The 20947-nt window shown below is 46.0% G+C and overlaps 1 protein-coding gene across 2 annotated transcripts in view; it reads left to right on the top strand.

The window, feature by feature from the left end:
• The window catches only part of PTPN3 (protein tyrosine phosphatase non-receptor type 3), a 109080-nt gene extending 88165 nt beyond the window's left edge, over window positions 1-20915 (top strand). The window contains exons 21-27 of one of the 2 annotated variants that reach the window (XM_040631689.1): window positions 5298-5388; window positions 5678-5739; window positions 8006-8152; window positions 14719-14847; window positions 15792-15937; window positions 16445-16580; window positions 18331-20915. In XM_040631689.1, coding sequence (XP_040487623.1) covers window positions 5298-5388; window positions 5678-5739; window positions 8006-8152; window positions 14719-14847; window positions 15792-15937; window positions 16445-16580; window positions 18331-18408 — 789 coding nt within the window. In that variant the 3' untranslated portion in view covers window positions 18409-20915. The remainder of the gene's footprint in view (window positions 1-5297; window positions 5389-5677; window positions 5740-8005; window positions 8153-14718; window positions 14848-15791; window positions 15938-16444; window positions 16581-18330) is intronic. The other variant, XM_040631690.1, reaches the window with a different exon arrangement.
• The last annotated feature ends 32 nt before the right edge of the window (window positions 20916-20947 follow it).

Here is a 20947-nt window from a genome sequence, read left to right as displayed (position 1 = left end):
TTTGAAATTTTATATATAGATTTATTCTAGCTTTCCTTTTCTCATTCAGTCATTTGAATTTAAGAAATAATTTGACTGGGGCTCCTGGGTGGCTCAGTCGGTTGGGCGTCCGACTCTTGGTCTTGGCTCAGGTCATGATCTCAGGGTGGTAGGATTGAGCCAGTGTCAGGCTCCATGCTCAGCAGGGAGTCTGGTTGGGATTCTCCCTGATCGCTCGCTCTTACGTGCTCTTTCGCTGTCTCTCAAATAAATAAATCTTAAATCATTTGGCTGGAGGGGATGTGGGCAGGGGATGGGGTAAATGGGTGCATTAAGGAGGGCACTTGTGATGAGCACTGGGTGTTATATGTTTAGTGATGAATCACTAAACTCTACCAATATTGTACTGTATGTTAACAACTAGAATTTAAATGAAAGTTTAAAAAAAAAATTATTTGCATTGTAATAATTCAGGTAATTCGGAAATAGCCAAAGTAGCGTTGTCTCCTCTCATCTTTTAGCTTCTTTCTCTTTCTTACAATTTACAAATAGCAGCTTGGTGCCTGTCCTTCCACAGTTGTTCTGGTGCTCATGCAGATATATTTTATACACAAAAGTGCACACACATATACATTATACACCCATTGTGTGTGTGTGCTGTTAAATATAAAAAGGATCACCACTTTATTCTGTAACTTGCATTCTTTGCTTAAAAATAGATGAATGAATATCCTTCCAAATCTGTACTTTAATCTTATTCTCTTCATTGCACATAATTTTGTGGTATGACTGTACCATAATTTAAGGCAACACTTCTCCTTGTTGGGAAATTTTCAGGCTGTTTCCAGTATTCTGCTAATGAAGAAATATTTTGCTGTGGGGAAATGTCTTTGATATGAATCTTTATGCATTCCTGTCAGATACAGCCCAGGGTGTGCACATTTAAAAATGTTTAAACACTGCTATTTTATTTTTATTTTAGTACCTTAACAATCTTATCAACAGATCATTACTGCCAAGATATATTTATATACTTACTGTAATTAAAGCCTTTTGCTGGGTCTGTGTTTTTCTGCTAGACCATCTCAAGTTGATTACATTTACGATTTTATTGGGGGGGGAGGGAAATCTTTGAACCTCCGGCTTAGCTTTACTGATTATATTCACTTAATTGGATTTTACCTCCATGCAGTTAGTTAGTTGGAACCAAAAGGTCATTTGGGGAAATTTGACTCAGATAGTCTTCTTATAGTATCAAACCAAACCTTCCAATAAGTCATGAATTTATTTCTGGAATGGTCTCCATCTATGAAAGCTGGCAGACATTTAAGAAGTTGTTTAGTGGCTACTTGATTGTTATAAACTGAAATTGTGAAGTTCAGTAGCTGAGCTGGGGGAGAGATTGCAAATTCTAAACATCTGGTAAATGTATAAGACATGACACAATTATTGTTGCCAAAAATCTCAGTGCTAATTCTCTCCTGGTGACTTCTGTGCAGCTTGCTTATTTAATGAAAAAAGAACTAATAAGAGAAGCAGACTCACAGAGGTCAGTTTGCAGAACAAGAAATACGATTTGCAAAAATACTGGCAGAAAATACTGTGCAACCTTCTTTTTCAAAGTGCAAACACATTGACGATGTTGGCCACAATTTGATGGACCAACCATTCTCATACACCTTGGTAGGGCAACTTAGTTATATGTATCAGAGTCCCTAAAAATATGTTTTGATGCAGTAATTCTCCTGGAAATTTATAAGAGTAAAAACATTGAAAACAGCCTAATCAAAAAGTAGAGTAAAAGTTAAATTATGTGGAACTTATAAATTAATCCAGTAAAAATCACTTTTTTAATGTAAAGAATATTTAGATTTAATGTCATGGGGAACTAGGCACTATAATAAGCAGGGGAAAACAGGCTTCAAAATTATCGTAGTATTTCCCAGAATACTTCTTCTGAGATGTGAGATCGTCCATGGCCTGCAAATGAGCTTGAGAAATGCTTAGCTAATCAGAATTAAATTAAGCTGAAGTACTGCAGGGCTGCTTCTTGGAGATTCATAGAATATAAGATGACTTGTATTTTCCAAATTTCTTTGACCTTGAAACTTTCTAAGGAATTCCTGTTAGCATCTTTCAAAACACTTGGGTTCCATAGAACATCGTATAGGAAGTGCTAATATGTAGTTGAGTCTCATTTTTAATTTTTAAAAGTGTATCTCTGTCTTATGTGTATACGTATGTACTTATGTTTATTTGTATACATGGATGCATAGAAAACTAGAGAAAACCTATGAAAAGGGTCATCTTGGGGGTTGTGAAATTACTGGTATTTTTTTTTCTCTCTCTACTAGTCTGAATTTCCCAGACTTTCTAGGGGAAGAAAAGAACACTTTCAATATTGAAGAAAAGTTGTGTTGTTTTTTTGTTTGTTTGTTTTACTTTATTTTTTTAATAAGAATTTTTTATTATGTTAGTCACCATACCATACATCATTAGTTTTTGATGTAGCATTCCATGATTCATTATTTGCATATAATACCCAGTGCTCCATGCAATACGTGCCCTCCTTAATACCCATCACCTGCCTATCCCAATGCCCCACCCCCCTCCCCTCTGAAGCCCTCAGTTTGTTTCCCAGAGTCCATAGTCTCTCGTGGTTCATTCTCCCTTCTGTCTACTCCCCCTTCATTCTTCCCTTCCTTCTCCTACCGATCTTCCTAGTTCTTATGTTCCATAAATGAGTGAAACCATATAATTGTCTTTCTCTGCTTGACTTATTTCACTTAGCATAATCTCCTCCAGTCCTGTCCATGTTGCTACAAATGTTGGGTAATTGTTCTTTCTGATGGCTGAATAATATTCCATTGTATATATGGACCATATCTTCTTAGTCCAGTCATCTATTGAAGGGCATCTCGGCTCCTTCCACAGTTTAGCTATTGTGGACAATGCTGCTATGAACGTTGCGGTGCATATGGCCCTTCTCTTCACTACGTCTGTATCTTTGGGGTAAATACCCAGTAGTGCAATGGCTGGATCATAGGATAGCTCTGTTTTTAACTTTTTAAGGGACCTCCACACTGTTTTCCAAAGTGGCTGTACCAACTTGCATTCCCACCAACAGGGTACAAGGGAACCCTTTTCTACACATCCTCTCCAACATTTGTTGTTTCTTGTCTTGTCTATGTTTGCCATTCTAACTGGTGGAAGGTGGTATCTTAGTGTGATTTTGATTTGAATTTCCCTGATGGCTAATGATTTTGAACATTTTTCATGTGTCTGTTAGCCATTTGTATGTCTTCTTTGGAAAAGTGTCTGTTCATATCTTCTGCCCATTTTTTGATTTGATTATTTGTTTCTCGTGTATTGAGTTTGAGAAGTTCTTTGTGGATCTTGGATACCAGTCTTTTATCTGTAGTGTCATTTGCAAATGTCTTCTCCCATTCCATGGGCTGCCTCTTAGTTTTTTTGACTATTTCCTTGGCTGTGCAGAAGCTTTTTATCTTGATGAAGTCCCACAAGTTCATTTTTTCTTTTGTTTCTCTTGCCTCTGGAGATGTGTCATGAAAAAAGTTGCTGTGGCCGATGTCCAAGAGGTTGCAGCCTATGTTTTCTCCTCTAGGACTTTGATGGATTCCTGTCTCACATTGAGGTCTTTCATCCATTTGGAGTTTATCTTTGTGTATGGTGTGAGAGAGTGGTCAAGTTTCATTCTTTTGCATATAGCTGTCCAATTTTCCCAGCACCATTTATTGAAGAGACTCTTTTTTCCACTGGATGTTTTTTCCTGCTTCATCAAAGATAAGTTGCCCATAGAGCCGAGGGTTCATTTCTGGGTTCTCTGTTCTGTTCCATTGGTCTATGTGTCTGTTTTTGCCAGTACCATGCTGTCTTTGTGATCACAGCTTTGTAGTATAGCTTGAAATCAGGCAACGTGATGCCCCCAGCTTTTTTTGGATACTCCCTATGGAAAACCCAAAAGACTCCACCCCCAAATTACTAGAACTTATAGAGTAATTCAGTAGTGTGGCAGGATACAAAATCAATGCTCAGAAATCAGTTGTATTTCTATACATGAACAATGAGACTGAAGAAAGAGAAATTAGGGAATCCATTCCATTTACAATAACACCAAAAATCATACGTTATCTCGGAATTAACTTAATCAGAGATGTAAAGGATCTGTATTCTAGAAACTACAGATCACTCTTGAAAGACATTGAAGAAGACACAAAAAGATGGAAAAATATTCCATGCTCATGGATCGGAAGAATAAACATAGTTAAAATGTCCATGCTACCCAGAGCAATCTACACTTTCGACGCCATCCCCATCAAAATACCAATGACATTTTTCAAGAGCTGGAGCAAACAGCCCTTAAATTTGTGTGGAACCAGAAAAGGCCCCGAATCGCCAAGGAATTGTTGAAAAGGAAACAGTAGTGTTGTTTTTAAACTTTCATAAAGTTAATTTAAAAAAAAAACCACTGGTGAGGGGTGTCTGGGTGGTCAGTTTTGGGGAAACCACACAATGTGTCCAGTAGGGGCTCGTAGATGTGCAAAGATGGTTTTAATTGCATTTTTTTGCTAATAATTATACACACAGGGACATACCTCTTTAAATAAAGTTTACTGTTTTTACTGTGGAAACAGACTTCTTAATGATGAATGAAATGGTCTTGTTCTTTAGTTAAGAAGCCAGTTCTCTCCATCGAGCTGGATGGAAATGTTTCTAGGCTAATGTAAATGGTTTCCATGTAACTTTGAGTTACGATCCTTTCCTTTCTCTACTTGCTTCTACCATTTGTCAAATGACTGTCATAAAGACGAGGTTTTGCTTACCATGATCCATTATCTGGTGAGTCAGACCCCTTCCTATGACTTCCTTTTCCCCAAAGATCCTCATGTTTAAAAAAAAAAAAAAAAAAAAAAAGTGAATATAGTCAGTTTCTCATGAGAGTGTAAAGTTGCTTCTTAGGAAGAGTGTTCTTTTAAAATATAGCACCTGGGGGCACCTGGGTGGCTCAGTTGAGCATCTGACTCTTGATTTGGGCTCAGGTCATGATCTCAGGGTCGTGAGATCAAGCCCCACCTCAATCTCTGCACTGGGTGAGGAGTCTGCTTGAGATTATCTTTCCCTCTCTCCCTCCCTCTCTCTCTCAAAAAATAAATAAAATATAGCACCTAATCACTTTTAAATGTTAAGATCTAATAACAAACTAACGCTGTTGTTAAAGTATGTTTCCATACTCCCTCCATAGCTGTTTTTTGCAATGTGTGGGTTTTTTTCTTCTCTTTTCTGTATTTGTTATGTAGCAACTCTACAGAAAGAAGCCCGGTCTGGCCATCACGTTTGCAAAGCTGCCTCAAAATTTGGACAAAAACCGATATAAAGATGTGCTGCCTTGTGAGTATCCGGTGTGAATGCCTCCCTCCCCCTCCTGCCCTCCCCCAACACGCTGAGATAATGTTTCCCTTTTTAAAACAGATTGTCTGGTATTCTGGAACAATTTTCAGTGTGTCTGTAAACACCACCGTCTTTATTGCCGCCATGTCAGACTGGGAACAGTTGGGGAATAGTGTTTATGCTAATGAGGCGAGAGCTGCAGATGGGGCTGGGGACTGAACTGTGGTTTCCTTGGCATGATAAAAATAACGCTCGGGATAATCGGTAAATTTTTTTTTCTCCCCCGCAGATGACACCACCCGGGTCTTATTGCAGGGAAATGAAGATTATATTAATGCGAGTTATGTGAACGTAAGTCAAGAATCTGGATACTAAGAGCACATTGATCACTGCCCCAAGCATGATCGTGGCATGGGTGGTGCTTTGCAGTGGACGAAGTGCTTCCCTGCTCGCCCCCTCATTTCAGCACCTCAGCAGCCCCTGAGGGAAGGCACAGTAGTCTCATTTTACAGAGGACAAAACTAAGGTTCAGAGAGATTAAATAATTTGAAAAGTCACAAAGCTAACAGAAGGTGAGACCAAAACTCAGATTCCGTGTCTCTGACTCCCATCGTCCACATGCCTTCTGTCCTCAACTGCTGACATTTTTGTGGGTTTTTTTGGTGTTGGTTTTTTTTTTCTTGCCAGTGGTACGCTTGTAACTTTCTGTGTTTCTCCCTCCGCCATGTTATTACTGTACATCCCACCTAAAAATAAGGGGAAGAAAACCACTTGTGCACATAACCCAAAAAGAAAAGGTGAAAGATTTCACATGTGGGAAAGGCATTCATTCCACTCTGAAAATGCATCTTGGGCAACGTACTTGGCCTCTCTGAACCTCATTTTCTTCATTTAAACCAGGGGTCAGCACGCTTTTTCCGTAGAGGGCCAGGTGATAAACATTTTGGTCTTTGCAAGCTGAGGCAAAATGGAGGGTATCACTTAGGTACTTACACAACCATTTAAAATACAACCATGTAAAAATATTTTTAAAACACTCTTAGCTTGCAGGGCACCCGGGTGGCTCAGTTAAGCATCTGACTCTTGATTACAGTTCAGGTCATGATCTCCAGGGTCGTGAGATTGAGCCCCAAGTTGGGCTCCACACTCTAAGTGGGGTCTGCTTGAGATTCTCTCTCCCTCTGCTCCCTCCCCCTGCTCACGCTCTCTAAATAAACAAATAAATAGAATCTTTTAAAAAAAACAAACTCTTGGGACCTTGGTGGCTCAGTCAGTTGAGCATCTGCCTTTGGCTCAGGTCATAATCCCGGGGTCCTGGGATTGAACCCTGCGTGGGAGCCTGCGTCTCCCTCTCCCTCTGCAGCTTCTCCTGCTTGTGCTCTCTCTCTCACTCTCTCAAATAAATAAAATCTTTTTTAAAAAAAAAATCTCAAAAAAACCCCACAAAACACTCTTAGCTTGCAAAGTGACTGTCAGATTTGGCCCTCGGGCCACAGTTTGCCAACCCCTGGTCTAAATGAGCAGATGATTCCTCAAGTTCTCAAGCTATAATGAAATATCAAGAACTACTTAATAAAAATGGGTCCTATCAGTGATTCCATTTATTCTAAAACATCTGTGGAATTCGTTGACCCTCACTTCACCATTCCTGGTGTCTTAAGAGCAGGGCATCAGAATTGGTGGGGTCAGCAAGGTGACTCAATCCAGTCTCCTTGACTGTGAGGCTATGAGGGAACTAAGACCAGGGTTGAAGAAGCTATTAACCCAAGCATCAACCAAACCATGAATTAGGCGCCTCTGTTTGCCTTCCCCACCTAAGAATGAGTGAGTCCCAGTGTCACCTCAAAGCTCCACAGGTTCTGAGTGTTTGTCATAGAAACGACTCAGTTCAGAGGGAGGAGGTGAGGGCAGAGCAGGATGGGGGAGGGACACTGAGGACAGTTGAAAACATCTTGACGTTTAACGTTAATCAACTCGAGTGGTAACTGGGTGAGGTGACGGATGTGTTCACGAACTTGATTGTGGCGGTCATTTCACAACATGTGCATATATCACACCATCATGTTGTACACCTTAAATACATGCAAGTCTTATTTGTTGATTATACATCGGTAAGGCTGGGTGGGGGAGAGGATCGGCCGACTCAATGACACGAGCATCGGCAGCCCTGCAGAAAGCAAAGAGTGGCATTTGTGGTGGCATAAGCCTGTATGGTCTGCGTCAGAAAAGTCAGTGGATTTTGATAGAAAGCTCTGTGTGGGGAGAGATTGGGCATGAGGACTGGTATGTATTACTGAAAATACAGGTGGCCAGTATTGATTATATATAGGCTAAGTGGTAAAGGTCATTGAAACTCTTCTGCCATCTTGTAGGTACACTGCTGATTATTACCTACTGCGTGTCGTGCAGCTTTACCTCAGGTAGTTAATGCTAGCGTCGTTGTCAAGTGTCTTTCAAAGATTTTTAAAAATCGCTTTTGCTTTGATTTTCCTTGTGGGCTATACACTGATGGGATATTCTGGTGTGATGTCAGGCACCTGCTAGAAGAGTTTAAGATCCGTTCCGTGTCCACCTTGTCGCAGTGACAAGTACTAATGCCTGAACAATCTCTCGCCAGATGGAAATTCCTGCTGNTAACCTTGTGAACAAGTACATTGCTGCTCAGGGTCCCCTGCCACACACCTGTGCACAATTTTGGCAAGTCGTCTGGGATCAGAAGTTATCACTCATTGTCATGTTGACGACTCTCACAGAGCGAGGGCGGGTAAGTGGCTTGATTTCCAGTTCAGACATGGGCATGTCACACTGTGCTCTGTGGAGCATGAATCTCAGACCTGGAAAGGGTCTTTAATGCCCCCTGGTCTGGCCCCTGCGTGACCCATAAGTCTCCTTTAGAGAGCTCCTGATAGGCACCTCGAGTGACAGGCAGCTCGGCACTCCTGTCCGCTCCCTGGCCTTCCCGGAGCTAACAAGTGATGAGACAGCCCCTCCTGCTCCTGGCTCGGATCCGTTATAACAAGCCAGAAGGCCATTCCCCTTGCCTCACCTCACCTGGCCCACAGAACCCCCATGTTGATTGTAGCCTCAGCCACCCAGGACAAGAGCTGGTCCTGAGAAGAGTGGTGTGGGTGCCAAAGTGGCCATAAAAAGTTGGAGAAACGACAACCTCTGTCAGCCGTCACTTGTGATGCGGGAAAACCTGATGCAGAAAGAGGCAGAAGGGCTTGATGAGAAGAGCGATGGGCACCGCACTGCTTAGCGGGGCGTGCCGTTTCCAGAGGACAGAAGTCGCTGTGCAAGGGATACCTGTATTGTGCATTCTCTAACTTGTGCGTACTGCAAGATAGCTTCGTCGGGAAACATTTATTCAGAAACCCTTTCCAAAATTGGATATAAATTAACTTTGAGCCACCTGCTTTGAATGATTCATGTGCTGCTTCTTCCCAGCCTCTCTCCTTGGTACATCACTCAGAATACCAAATTGATCCATGCTGAAAATCAGAATATGCAGATTAGAATGAATAGTGTGTTTGAGAACAGTCTACCCTCTCACCTGAAACACCGGAGTAAGAATTCCTAACTAATTCTGCAGAGCCCAGTCAATTGCAGAGGACTTCTGTGTGTTGTCCGAGGCAGAGGGCTCTCCACTTCTGCAAAAACATCTCCAGGGTCCATCCTGTGCGTGTTCAGCTCCAATATTTTTTTTAAAAATTCCTCCTTACAACTAGCTGAAATCCACATGGCTTTGAACCTCCCCCCACCTGCTTCTCCCACCTGGAAGACACAGATAAGTTACCCCGCTCTTCTAGGCACTAAATAACCTCAGACTTTATAAAAGGTTAGAAGCTTGGCTTCTATTAATCCTGTGACCAGCAGAAAGTGTGTGGACTCCGTCTTGGTGTTGCTTTCCGGCCAGTTGCTTGGTTTTGTACTCTGCCCTTGACTCTCGAAAGCTACATCCAGAATGCAGCCACGGCTCTGGAGCCGGACAATCCAGGTTCACAACAGAATTTCCCGTGAGCAAGTTACTTCCTCTCTCTGGCCCTCAGCTTCCCCGTATATGAAGTGGAGGTGATAATAGTGCCCGTCTTGGACGGTTTGTAAAAGACGGAGACAGTATCTGTAAAAGGCTTTGAGAACCACATGTGGCAAGTATCCAGCAAATGTTAGCGTTGTTTTGTGTGCCATCATCACTGGTTGAATTTGGCACTGGATCTGGCCCGTCACGTGCTCTCTGGGGCTTTTTGGGCTTTCCTTCCATCGTTCTTTGTGTCGGCGTTACTCTTAGCTTCTTGTCACTCACAGTTTTGATCAGAATCTCTTCTCTTCACGTAAGTGACAGTTAACAAACATGAAGGTCCTCAAGAGGCAGTAGAAACCTCCTTCTAGAATGCCATGAGTCAGAGGCATCAAGGGTACCCTTTGGGGAGCAGTTGTAATTCTCCCAGCTCTGCTCCCAGCTCCTGCATTTCTCCACCTTATCTTACCCCGTTACCCTGAGACACTGTCCAAGGCTTTCCTGAAATCACAAGGCACCACCTGATCTCCTTGTCCAGAAGTCTTGGTTTTGTGTATTTTTAAATTTTGTTTATATTTTGTTTTATATTTTGTGATTTTCTAATCGTGTTTTGCATTGAAAATGAAGTGACCTGGACCTTTTTTTGAACTTAGGGAACCCTGACTGACTCACAGTCCTGCCCTCTCCCTTTTTCTGGGGCACTCACAGCCCTTTTGTTCCGCGCTGTGGTGGGTAAGAAGGCAGACTCAGATTCAGATCCCGGCTCTGGCATTTCCTACCTGTGTGACTCAGGAAAGCTACAAAACCTCTGGGTAAAATGGAATAATAATAGCACCTATCTTGTGGGATAACAGATATCGTTGGGGGTTAATGCAGGTAGGTTTCTTGGAAGAGTGCTTGACACATAATAAATATTACATAAATGTCAGCTAGCCGTGGAAGTAGTTTGGGGACCACCTTAACAATTATTGCTGGGACTAGACTGTATTTATTTTACCGTAGTATTATTTTTTCTTTAAATTGACTTCTTTTTTTTTGCTTTAATAAATTTATTTTGAAAGATATACCTTAAATGGAAGTAAACTCTCACATGCCATAAAGAGAAGGTATGCATAACAGTACAAAGACCATGCGGGTGCCTGAGTGGCTCAGTTGGTTAAATATCTGACTCTTGATCTCAGCTCAGGTCTTGATATCAGGGTTGTGAGTTCAAGCCCTATGTTGGGCTCCATGCTGGGGGTGGATTCTACTTGAAAAAAAAAAATTATATATATATATATATATATATATATATGAGCCATAAAACAGTGATATTAAATTCTAAGTAAGATATTCTTTCCTTGCCCCACAGGCCCTGAACCCAAAGCCTGGCACATATGAATGTATGCACACACGCTCTCTTTCTCTGTCTCCCATAAAAAGGGAGTTACTATATTAGGGAAGTGATGTTAAAGCCATCCTCAACACAATTCAGATCGTCCTTGGTCCCTGTGAAAAAATTTGCTTGGGGAACCTGGGTGGCCCAGTCGGTTAAGTATCCAACTCTTAGTTTCAGCTCAGGTCATGATCTCAGGTTCGTGAGATCGAGCCCCACATCAGGCTCTGCAGTGAGCATGGACCCTGTTTAAGATTCTCTCTACCTCTCCCATTGCCGCTCCTGCCCCCGTTCGAGCACTCTCTCTCTCTCTCAAAATAAATTAAAAAAAAAAAAAAGTTCACTTTACCACTATGCATGCAGTGCCATGTTACTGAATCCCACAATTGTACCAGCAGCTCCCATACTCTGCAGGCCCTGCTCTGGGCCATGTCTGCTATCTTGTAGTTGACTAACGTCACCTTTGTCGCTATCTCACTTCCACAGCCTGCCAGGCTCCCCATTTGAAACCTATGCTATGCCTGCCTCTATTGTTCTGTGACTTTGGGTGCCTGGAAGTTTCGAGTACTCATGGAGGTGCCCCTCTCCCGTGTCACGCGGTCTTTCGGGGCAGCGGGGCGCAGTGTCCTCCCCTGGGTTGGGCTTCTCTTTCCCCTGTAAGGTTGGCTCTGCCCTTCCCAGCTCTGAGCTGCATTCATTCGCCAGCTGCAGTAGGTGTGGTGAGTGACAGACGATCTGCCCTGGATAGCAGCCCCTCTTCCCTGTCCTGTTTGTTCCAGCCCAGACAGAAAGGCCCTTTCTTCCCCACAGGCTCTCCTTCCTCCACCTGCTCTTACAGGTCTGGCTGCTCCTGCTCCGTCCTGGTGACATCGCACCTCTCTGAACCTGAACTCCTCCAAGGTCTCCGTGTGACCCAGGGGCTTTCTTTGTTTCCCCACCTGTCTTCCTGATGGAGCCCATCCCAGCCGACCCCTTCTCCTGAATCAGTATTGCCTTCACTATCTCAGGCCCTGGGGACTTATCCCTCTTGTGTATCGATCGTTAGAAACCCGTTCTTTTAAAAAACCCAGGCTGGGTATTTCCTCCCTCTCCTGTTGTGAACTCTCAGCTGACCCGAGCCCTTTATCCTAAGGTCCCTTATCTGCTCGTCCCCACCATCCCTGGGTTCTCTCCAGGCCAGCAGCTTCGCCCCTTCCTTGTTCTGAGAGTTGAGGTTTTCAGCATGCCCCATTTGCTTTCTCCCCTACTGTGTGTTTAGTAGAGTGGGCCTCCCCTCGGACGTGTGGCTGGCCCGAGCCCCCGATCAGGGCTGTGCCCAGCAGGTGCGTCCGTGAGCGCGGAATCTCCCGCTCCAGTGTCTGCATTGTCCTGTAGCCTGTGAGGTGCTCCCACTGCAGCATCGCTCTGATTTCTGCCTTGTTTCATTCCCACCCAGAATGTTTGTCATCATATTCTCCCTTCAGGTTCACAGGTTTCCTCATAGAGAGAAAAGACCTCTAGAGATATCACTTTTCAATTGAAAAAGCATTCTCCTGCACCTTCCATGAGGGACGCTCCCTCTGGGTGAAAAATTACCTTTTACATCTTTGTACGCGCCTCTTCTGATATGTGTGATCTGCAGTAGGTTCACACTCAGGGCCTCAGTTTACTCGTATGCAAAATAGAGACACTAATAATACCTATCTCGTAGGGTTTTTTGAAGCCAAGCTACTGTCCATAAAGAGTGCCATTGGGTGCTGGGCATACCCTGCTCCCTAGATAGTCAGCCTTAGTTGTTAGCATCCTCACCCCCACAGCCGGCGTGAGTGTGGACACAGAGACTCCGAGAAGTCTGGTAACGTGGCCAGGATCCCACAGTTGGTTAGTGGAGCTACGAACCAGGATTAAAACTCAGGGTTTCCACAGCTTCCTTGCTCTTTCTACTTACACCCTCAGTGCTTTGAGATCCAAATAGACCTAAAACCTAAATTTCATCAAGGGGTAGAGAGTCCAGTTCTGGTCAGAGTCACTGGGAGTCCCTGGAAATAGGTGTCTCTGGCTCTGCCTTGTACGGGGCTGATCGCTTCAGAGACCCTTCGCGTCAGCAGCCGGGAGTCCGTAGCAGAGAGGCGTCCCTGGGGACTGCCCAGGTGTGATCTGAAGCCAGCCCCCGGCCCCCAAATGCAGAGGGCAAGGAGAGACTAAAGCAAGAGGCGGGCCGCTCCACGTTGGGAGGAGACTGTTAACAAGCAAAGGGAGCTTACAAGGCTTGTTTTGGGTAGCCGCAAGACAAATGGATCCCTGCACCTTCCCGTCAAATCTTTAAAGTTTATGAAGAGGCCCTAACTGGGCTCAGCTATGTCTGTGGTATAGGTGTTTCCAGCACCACATTACAGTCTTAAGGCTGTGTCCTCGGAGCAGCCTCTGGGAGCAGGAAAGACAAGCAGAACCTACGTTCTAAGGACAGGTGAGGGGCCTCTGAGTGCCCAGGTCCAGCTCACGGGCCAGTGTGTGCTCACGTCTTTTTGATGATGTTCCCCAACCTGTGAGGGTGAGACAGGTGTAGACCGGTGGGTGTCAACTCTGCCTTGGGTTCTGGGGACAGGAGCCCCTTCATGTCTAAGGGAAGGTGGGAAATGGCCACTAACCCAAACACCCATATTTAAGGTTTACAAGTAAATTCTTAACTCCAACTTCCCAGCCGCATACTTTACTTTCAAATAATCGCTGTGACGTTTGAAAAATAAGAATAGAAAAGCTGTTCTAGACAAATTACGTGCATCTGTTGGTTTATAGCCCCTTTTAGCTGTACACAAATATAATTTTTATGTAAGATGTTGCAGCTATAGGCTTGGAGAAAAAAAAAAAATTGAATGAGTCAGAATTTGATGGCACTGTGATGGGATGGACAGCTTGGCCCTGAGTTTTGCTTTGAAGCCGGAGGCAAGAGCTAAGACAGCTGTGGCCCAAGCTACAGGATTTGGAAGGGAGGATAAAAAACAGGGAGAGATGGTGGGCTCTCGGTGAGCCTGCAGGGAAGCCACAGCAGCCCCACGACTTTGGGCAAGTGGCTTAACCCCTCTGAGGCCAGGGCTCCCCACTTGCCATCTGGGGAGTGTGTCAGCTCCGTGAGTCATGGACAAAAGCCTCTGAGGGCCTAGGGGATTCTGCTTGAATGTAAAGGGATGTTCGTCTCCGTTTGGGGACTTCTTTCACTGGAATGTCTGTGCAATTTCTGATCACTCTTACTGAAGTCGATGGGGGGCTCACAGCAACAGTGGTAACCTGACCCCCCGCCGTGAGCCTGGCACTGCACACCATTACCTCCAGCCTCTGTCACCATCTGGGAAGCAGGTGCTGTCCCCATTTATCTGGTGAAGGCAGTGAAAATCCAAGAGGTTGAGAGGCAGGTTCAAAGTCATAAGGGTAACAGGTAGAGGAGAAAATGAGTCCAGTGAAGTTCTGACTTCCCACTGTGTGCTCTTAACCGCTGTGCTTTGAGGCCTTCTACTCGAGTGGGTAGGGGATGGATGGTGAAGGAGGGTGAAGTGGAAGGGGGGCCTGAGGGCCTGGAGTGGGCTTGATGGGGGATGGATAGGGGGAGAGGTTGCTCCTGGGGCAAGGCACTGTGTCTGAGGCCTCTCCTGTTCTTGCAGCAAGCAGACCCTGGTGATAAGGAGGATGACCTCTATACTCATCCTCCAGGCCGGGTGGAGAGCTGTGGCCTGGCCTCTGGCAGGCCCACCCCCACCCTACTCTCCAGGAGAGGAGGGGAGGCTCAGGGAACAGACACCAAGCAGATGGGCTTTGCCTGAATCTCCCTTCTGCCAGCAGCTCTGAGAGTACCTGGTGTGAGTGTGAGGGTTCTGGCCAGACGCCCCACCTGGCCGTCCAGGTGTCTGCTCGTGTGCACCACCCCCACGGCGGAGGTGAGCTCACACCGGTGGTTCCCTTGCAGACCAAATGTCACCAGTACTGGCCTGATCCTCCCGATGTCATGGAACACGGCCACTTTCACATCCGATGTCAGTCCGAGGACTGTACCCTCGCTTATGTGTTCCGAGAAATGCTGGTCACCAACACTGAGGTAAGCCGTGCCCCCGCAGGGATGGGGGGGAGGGCAGAGCTTAGAGGCAGGTGCTAAAGCAGTATCCTCCGTGGTCCTGGCTAGGGCGGTGCTTCCAGGTCTCTTCTACATTTTCATCTGGTGAGCATTTCGGCAAGCGTACAAGCCGACTTGTGAAAGAACCGGCCCGCTTGTTCACAGCACCACTGTTCACAGTAGCCTGCAGGTGGGAACATCCAAGTGCCCATTGACGGATCAGTGGGGAAACAGGATGTGGTCTGTTGTGCAGCGGAGTACTACTCAGCCTTTCAAAGGAAGGAAATGCTGATGCACTTACAGCAAGGATGAACCTTGACGACACTCTTCTAGGTCAAATCAGCCAGTCACGAAAGGATCGTACAAGTGTGTGCAATACGTGGAGTAGTCGGAATCCGAGAGACAGAGAGTGGAAGGGTGGCTGGCGGGGAGGGGGAGTGGATTGAAGACTTAGTGCTTCATGGGTACAGAGTTTCAGCTTGGGAAGATGAAAAACTTCTGGAAGTAGCTCGTGGTGATGGGTGCACAACACCGGGAATGTAGTTAATGCCACTGAATTGTATGCTTAATGCTTAAAATGCTAAACTTCATGTTACGTATATTTTGCCCCCCTGAAAAAAGGAAAAGCCAGTGTGTGTGGCCCTGATGGCAAGTACCATCAGGGCGAGAGGGAGGAATCACGGTGGGTAGAAGCGGGGAAGGAAGCCGTCCTGAGTGGGTGGGGGTGGCCTGAGCCGTGTCCCGGAGGATGGCTGTGTGGGACAGTAGCCGGTAGCCGTGGAGGGTGAGCGGGGGCTTCCACGGGCCTCGGCAGGGCTGTGCGCGCCGGGTGAAAGGGCAGCAGGAGACAGGACCCCCGCAACTGAGCCCGGGGTCCCCCCGCCCACCTTCTGGATGGACTGACCAAGGCCACCCTGCATCTCCCACAGACCGGGGAAGAGCACACTGTGACCCATCTGCAGTACGTCGCGTGGCCTGACCATGGCGTTCCTGATGATTCCTCAGACTTTCTGGAGTTTGTGAACTCTGTGAGGTCCCTGCGAGTGGATGGTGAACCCGTGTTAGTTCATTGCAGGTACTGTGGCTCTCCGGTTTTGTGTGTTTTCATACACATACTCCAGAGGAAAAGACCTGGAGAAAATTGTCAGAGAGCACCCTAAATCCCACGAGACAAGATGCTTTTACAAGAAGGCTCTGTTTACTCTATTTCTTCACAATTTCAAAAGATTTAGAGTTTTATGAAAGCCTAAATCTCTGAATGTAGACCAGAAGAAGAAAGCCCCACCCTCAGCTTTTCCTCTGTCCTTGAGTCGCCGACCTTCACAGTAGATGTGAATGAGAGCGGGGTGCAGCCCACTCTTAAAGGTTGGTTTCTTTTCAGTGGTGTTGAAGCCCCTGGCCTCAGAATAATGAGGAGAGGCCTTTTCAGCCCGTTCGAGAGCACACCCTGAATGTGTTTGGTGCTCTTGAAGGTCAGGGGGGAGAAAGCTCTGAGTAAACGTGGGAGCTAGCTAGGAGTTAAGCTGGGCCGTGCAGAAATACTGCCGGAGCAAATCCCAAGTCTCTGCTTCTGTCCCCACAGTGCTGGAATAGGCCGCACCGGTGTGCTGGTCACCATGGAAACAGCCATGTGCCTAACTGAGAGAAACCTGCCTGTTTACCCACTGGATATTGTCCGGAAAATGCGAGACCAGCGTGCCATGATGGTGCAGACATCAGTAAGTAGAAATCCACTGATAACAGTAGTAACGATGGCCAACACCTTCTGGGCACCTGCCCTGGGCCAGGCCTTTGGAAGGGCTTTGCAGGTTAAGAGGCCAAGGCTCACCTCATAGATATATATAGAACACTACTCCCCAGAACCAAAGAATACTCATTCTATTCTAATGCCCACGGAACATTCTCAAGAATAGACCATGTTCTGGGACATAAAACAGGTCTCAACCGATACCAAAAGATTGAAATTATCCCCTGCATATTCTCAGACCACAACGCTCTGAAATTAGAACTCAAGAGGCCAAGGCTCAGGGGCTCTGCATCGCTTGCCCAAGGTCATAGAGCTTGCCAGAGGCGGAGCGATTTCAAAGCCCACCCCACGTGACCTCTGTCTTTCACTGCCCTTCCCCTTTGCTGCCTTCATGCTGTCTTTCCTGCCAGCCACGCAGCCCTGGTTGTCTTCTGCATGGTTGAGCCACTGACCCATCATTTGTCCATCAGGAGTAAGCAAAGTCCCCCGAGGGTTTTACCCCACCTGCCTGTCTGTGGGTGCGCCTTCTGGCTCAGTGGACGTTTCACACAGCCCTACTCTCATCTTCTTGGGCTGTCTCCCGTGTGTGTCACATCCGGGTCATTGATGCTGCAAGTGTCCCCCAGAGGAAATCTCGTGGGTTTTTCCCCTAGAAGTTCAAGAGAGGCGGGTGGGGTGTGGAGAAAAAAGAACATGATTTAGGCTACCCTACGTACTAGGTGACCTTTGGCTAGTCCCTTAACCTCTCAGCCTCAGTTTCCCCATCTGCAAAATGGGGACCATCCCACATTCACTTAGATAATTGCACACACCAGAGAGACCCAAGCCTGTATGTGGTGGGAAAACTGGATCAGTCCGTTAAAAATCTCAACAGTAATGGAGGAAGTCCAGGGGGAGCCTAAGAACTCAATGGAAGATTATCAAAAATAGACTTTGGAAAGTCAAGAAAGGCTCTCTGGAGGAGGTGGAGTAAGCAAAGAAAGGAGTGGGAGTTCCATGTTGCCACCAGCTCTGTGTCCTCACAAGCTCGTGGACAAAGTTTCTAACATTCCTCTAATGGTGGTGAGCTCTGTATTATACTCGGGAAGTACAATTAAGAGAAGGTCAGGTTATTAAGCCTCTCGCTCTCTGCCCTGTTTCCTGTTACGGAAGACTTCCCTGCCGGTTCAGTGTCTACCGTGCACCTTCAGGGTAGACTTTCCTAGCTGCTGAAGCACCGTCTGAGCGCTTCCTTTCACCCTGTACCCGTCACTAAGTAAGTCCTTAGGTGTTGCTTAATATAAAGAACCCCGTCCTGCAGAGCAGCGTTCAGTGGCCCTGCTGAAGACAAAGTCCAGACTCCTTACTGTGGCACAAGGCCCCGCACACCCAGGGCCCGGCCGCCTGTGCAGCCACTCCTTCCGGGCCCACGTGTTCCCGGCCGGGGCTCTGAGCCCTGACTGCCACGCAGAATGGCCCGGTTCCTCCGTCGGCTGTGGCTTCCATGACACTTTGCCCATTGCTCTCTGGGAGCTGCCCCCAGCCCTCACGAGGCAGGAATAATGGCTGCGCAGGGGGGTCTCTGTCCTGCTGTGCGTCCCCGGCAGCTACGCAGGGTCTGGCCTGGCCCAGAGCTGGAGCTCACAGTACTCATGAGCGATGNNNAAGAGTGAGCATAGATGTGGTACGAGGCCATGTTGACGGAGCTACGGGTGGACTGACAGCTTTCTTTCCTTTTCCAGAGCCAGTACAAGTTTGTATGTGAAGCGATTCTTCGTGTTTATGAAGAGGGCTTAGTCCAAATGCTGGATCCCAGTTAAGACAACTGTGAAAATGTTCATTCCTCTTTCCCAAGGACATCCTCCTTAAGGACAGACCTTCTCTCTGGAAGCAGCAAGAGGAAGTTTGTAGGCTGCGGGGAAGGAATGAGCACATTTGAACCCAGGCACTTTAAAGTTCTCTAGAAGAGGTATCATGTACATAGGAACTGTGTAGATAACGCATGCGGTTACAGCTACATTTAGGCCCGTTCGTCCTCAGAAATAAGCAAAAAGGGATCTCAGTTTGGGGCCTGTCCGATTGCCTTCCTCCCATGTTCCTGTAAACCATCCTTGGGCAGTTGAGAGGGGAGGCCAGCGGTGCTGCTGGCCTCCCAGAAACAAGAGGGTGTGGCTGTTTCGAGTTGCTTGGCTGTTTGTGTGTATATGTGTATAGGACTCTAAGGGCTGAGCTTTCTGAGTTTTCTGTGCTTCAAGGCAGAGCTGGAACCATTAGCGTTCACCCGCCAATGCTAAGGGAACCCTGATGAATGTACTCAGTGGCAGGGGGGTGGGATTTCAGGCTGAAGGGCGGGCAGCACCTTTTCTGCCCTGCCTTCCTCTGCCCCATCCCCCTCCCACTTCCCATATTCGTGTTTCTGAGAATCATGTCCAAAATGCCCCGCTTGCTCCCTGCATCAGTGACCCTCTGCAGGGGCTCACACGGTGCCTGGCCCGGGTTAGTACCGTAGGTTCAGGTGAGTTTTCAGCTGAGACTCTGAGAACGAAGACTCCTGGTGTGTCTTGTCATCTGTCGTCAGGAGTAGGGTGCTTCTCGCCTCTGCTTGCCTCTTGCTATACCTGCAGAACCCAAGACTGGAATTATCGACTACTGAATCTACTACATGGATTGCTGCTACTTCAAGCTATTAAACTTGAAACACTACGATTTTCCTGAGGGGAGATGGGATATCATCTAAATATTCAGAATCTTTGGCCCTTCTGAGGAAAGATCTAGTCATGGAACCATGGGAAACCCAGCTTCTAGAGGGTTGTCCGTGGATGTGTGTGTGTGCACGCCCATGGTAAGTGTTTCTCAGGATTCCTGACTTGATTCAAATTACAGTTGAGTTTCTATAAAGAATGAGTCTCTGTATAGAAGAACAAATGTGTGCGTTCACCATCAGTTAGAATGGTCTCCATTTCATTTCAAAGGAGAGGATCAGGCTATCTGAATATAAACACAATTTGATGTTAATTTATTCTAAGTGCACCCTGATTTTGATTGTCCTCAAGAATTCTGCCTGTGTTCATACTGTGTTAAATTTTTTAAAAATTTTGTGACAGGATGGTAGCAAATTATTATTTAAGGAAAATAAATTACATAAAAATTTTAATGTGGTATTTTTAAATAGCGGCTTTTATGTATCCTGAAGGCAGAGGAAGCTAAGCCATTTTCTTAGTGGGAATTGTAGAAAAAGGATGCTTTTATATCATAGTGCACAGAAGTGAAGCCATTTTGATGGTTGGCAAACTCTGGACCAATCAAGTCGTTTCCTGGTTGCAAGCTGGATAAAGACCTAGATGGTGGGAGCCAGGTTTCTAAAAGGTTCTTTATCTCCAGACTTTAGCATATTTAGTTGCATACTTCCCACCTTTCCCCCACCAATATTTTACTGCTAAATGGCGGGGGGTGGGGGGGGTGTCACGCAGTGCCATAGGCCACTATGATGAGACAGGAAACCACTGAAGCCCCATGTTTGTCGGATTCGTGCTAAGCTAGCAGAGTGAAGCAGGAAAGGTTGGAATTTCACAGCTGGAAATTGGGTTCCTGGCCCAACGCACCAACAACTATCTCTTGGCCTGGTTACTTCGGAGCGCTACATCTCTTTCCTCTATTTCCTGTAAAACAGGAGAAATAATACTGAGGCTGTGGGTCGACTATGAGGATGGACTAAAATGCTCTCAGCGGGCGTTTTCATCAGCTGGTAGCTGACACTGCTTACAAGGTGCGTTACTTGGAAAAGTTAATTTATCAGCCATTAGCCCAAAAACCCATGAAACAGAAGTAGAAGCGTATGGATCTTTCCACAAAAGAAAATTTCTTTTGCTGAGAATAAGAATAAAAGCACAGAAGAATATCCTCATGCCAGTGTCTTTCCTCAGTCTGGACTCAGAAAACATTCTACCAGTTAAGTCCCCCAAAAGAGGGGAAGGTGGAAAGCTGACCTGAATGTAAATGCCTTCAGGATATCTAACGTGTCTTTGCTATTTGATAAAAATGCATCAGCACCCTGTGCGCAAGAACCTTGAGAAGTCTAAATGTGTTTGGAGAGTTGTGGTTTTTTTTTTTTTTTTCTAAAAAAGGCAAATTGTTTAATACAGTTGCAGGAATGCTGTCGTTATTGTACATAAATTTCTAAAAAGCTTACTAAAGGTTGCAACTCGCCTTTTTCTGCCACTATGCAGGCCCGTAGTTCAGACCCAGCAGATATTACTAGCAACAAAATTCATGAAATACTGGGGAAGAACAGGACAGGAGAATTATCTAAAGGAGCAGAATACACGAGCAAATATTACTGCGGATACAGCTGATTAAATT

This window comes from Ursus maritimus, unplaced genomic scaffold (assembly GCF_017311325.1).
Source record: "Ursus maritimus isolate PB19 unplaced genomic scaffold, ASM1731132v1 scaffold_17, whole genome shotgun sequence".
NCBI lineage: Eukaryota > Metazoa > Chordata > Mammalia > Carnivora > Ursidae > Ursus > Ursus maritimus.
The sequence above is the reverse complement of the archived record's forward strand: the minus strand, read 5'-3'. Positions and strand labels throughout refer to the sequence as shown.